We start from the raw sequence: 2,066 nt of genomic DNA on the forward strand, positions 1-2,066 counted from the left end.
GGGGGGGCGGGCAGGGCCAGCCAGACAGGAGAGATTTAGGGGCTGGGTCCAGGGGGTTTATCCATATGGGTTTTATAATCAGCATTCCAGGATAAGTGGCTCTTCCATCAGATTACACTGTGCATCATGGATGAAACTACATGGAATCCACAGGAAACACGTTGAAAGAAGACACATGCTCACAGTGGTAATTTGGGAATCCTTGAAGGGCCAGTGGCAGGGCAGCCTGTTCACTGCCTCATAAAGTAACACTCCGGTTCTTGCTGCTACAATTTGTCATTGGTCTGGACGGTGGCAGCAGGTTCCCGGGATAGAACATGAACAAGAGGGAGGGACATGGTGGGAGATGGCGGATCAGGGACTCGGCCTGCCTTTGTAGCTGCGGCCTCTGTGTGCTGTTGGGGGGGAGGGAAGGGCATGTCCATATGGAGGGATGTGTGTGTGAGTGTGTGTGTGCTGGGGTGAAGTTAGGACTGCTGACCGCACAGGCAGAGACTAGGCGTCACTAACTATAAGCTTGTGATATTTCCTAGTACCGATTTTAAATCCAGTTTTTATTAAGAGAGTCATAATTGTTAGCATTGAGACAGAACAATAATATGGATAATTGAGGTAATAGTTATTGGATCCTTACTCTGCATTGGACATTATGCTAAACACCTGACATTCGGTGCGGAGCTGGTACCTCTTTGGTGAAGCCGCAGCTGAGGAGACTCCGGTGCTCGCCATGGCCGATGAAAAGCCCAAGGAAGGAGTCAAGACTGAGAACAACGATCATATTAATTTGAAGGTTGCGGGGCAGGATGGTTCTGTGGTGCAGTTTACGATTAAGAGGCACACACCACTTAGTAATCTAATGAAAGCCTACTGTGAACGACAGGGTTTGTCAATGAGGCAGATCAGATTCCAATTTGATGGGCAGCCAATCAATGAAACAGACACACCTGCACAGTTGGAAATGGAGGATGAAGATACAATTGATGTGTTCCAGCAGCAGACAGGAGGTGTCTACTAAAAAGGGAACCTGCTACTTTACTCCAGAACTCTGTTCCTCCAGACCAAGAAGACATTCTCAAGTAGAAAGTCACAATTTGGTTCCACCACATCCTGACTACTACAGTACAGTTTTCTCTATTCTTTCATTTTCCCCTTCCCCGTTCCTTTATTGTACATAAAGTAACTGTGGATGTGCACAAGCATATCGCATTTTTTTTTAAATGGCCAATGGTATGTTTTGATCGACATCAAATGGAGATGGGATGGGGGAAAACACTGTTTCTGTGAAAATACCCTCTCCCCATTAGTGGCATGCTCAGTCAGCTCTTATCTTTATATTCCGGTAAGTTATTTTGCTCTCACAGTTTAACAAAAAAAGGAAAACATAAAAATCCTTTTATAACAACAATTTTATAACTTTTTTGTACGTAGCTGTTACATGTAGGGCAATCTGTCTTTAAGTAGGGATATATTACCCTAAAAGAAATGAATCCTAGGTAGTTTTCCCTTCAAGTCAAGCATATTGTTGTTTAAATAAACTTGTTGTTTAAAAAAAATAAAAATAAAAACCTGACATTCAGTGTGTGTGTATAATTTTTTTTCCTAGAGCCATTCTGTGAGTTAGGTATTATTATCATTTCTCCTTGGTAGAGGAATTGAAATGTAACATGATGTAACTTGTCATGGCCTTAAAATTTTTATTTATTTATTTATTTTTGCCAGAGAGAGAGAGAGCATACAACACGAGCAGGGGGGAGGGGCAGAGGGAGAAGCAGACTCCCTGTTGAGCAGGGAGCCTGATGTGAGACTTGATCCCAGGACCCTGGGATCATGACCTGAGCCGAAGGCAGATGCTTAACCAACGGAGCCAGCCAGGCGCCCCTGGCCTTAAAATTTTTAAATGCTGGAATGAGGCTTTAAACCCAGATGGGTCTGACTTCTGAGTCTGTGCTCTGGCCAAGGCACTCCCCTGTTGGGTCTCAGCCTAGACACATGATGGGAAGATCCGATGGGGACTGACATGGGCCTGGAAGTGTGGTGGTTCTGGATGCCGGCTCTCTGGATGCTGC

General features: G+C 44.8%; 1 protein-coding gene across 1 annotated transcript; it reads left to right on the forward strand.

Moving 5' to 3' along the window:
- The first annotated feature begins 727 nt into the window (after positions 1–727).
- LOC123326194 (small ubiquitin-related modifier 2-like) lies at positions 728–1,069 on the forward strand. Its single transcript, XM_044919457.1, has 2 exons — positions 728–881; positions 939–1,069. The coding sequence occupies exons 1-2, from the start codon at positions 728–730 to the stop codon at positions 1,013–1,015; spliced, it is 231 nt and encodes a 76-aa protein (XP_044775392.1). The 3' UTR covers positions 1,016–1,069.
- The last annotated feature ends 997 nt before the right edge of the window (positions 1,070–2,066 follow it).

The sequence above is a fragment of the Neomonachus schauinslandi genome, chromosome 11 (genome assembly GCF_002201575.2).
Source record: "Neomonachus schauinslandi chromosome 11, ASM220157v2, whole genome shotgun sequence".
Lineage (NCBI taxonomy): Eukaryota > Metazoa > Chordata > Mammalia > Carnivora > Phocidae > Neomonachus > Neomonachus schauinslandi.

Coding starts and splice junctions, on each gene's coding strand:
- LOC123326194 (XM_044919457.1), top strand. CDS start 728: ATGGCCGATGAAAAGCCCAAGGAAGGAGTCAAGACTGAGAACAACGAT. Junction 882..938: donor AGCCTACTGTGAACGACAGG/GTTTGTCAATGA, acceptor TCAATGAAACAG/ACACACCTGCACAGTTGGAA.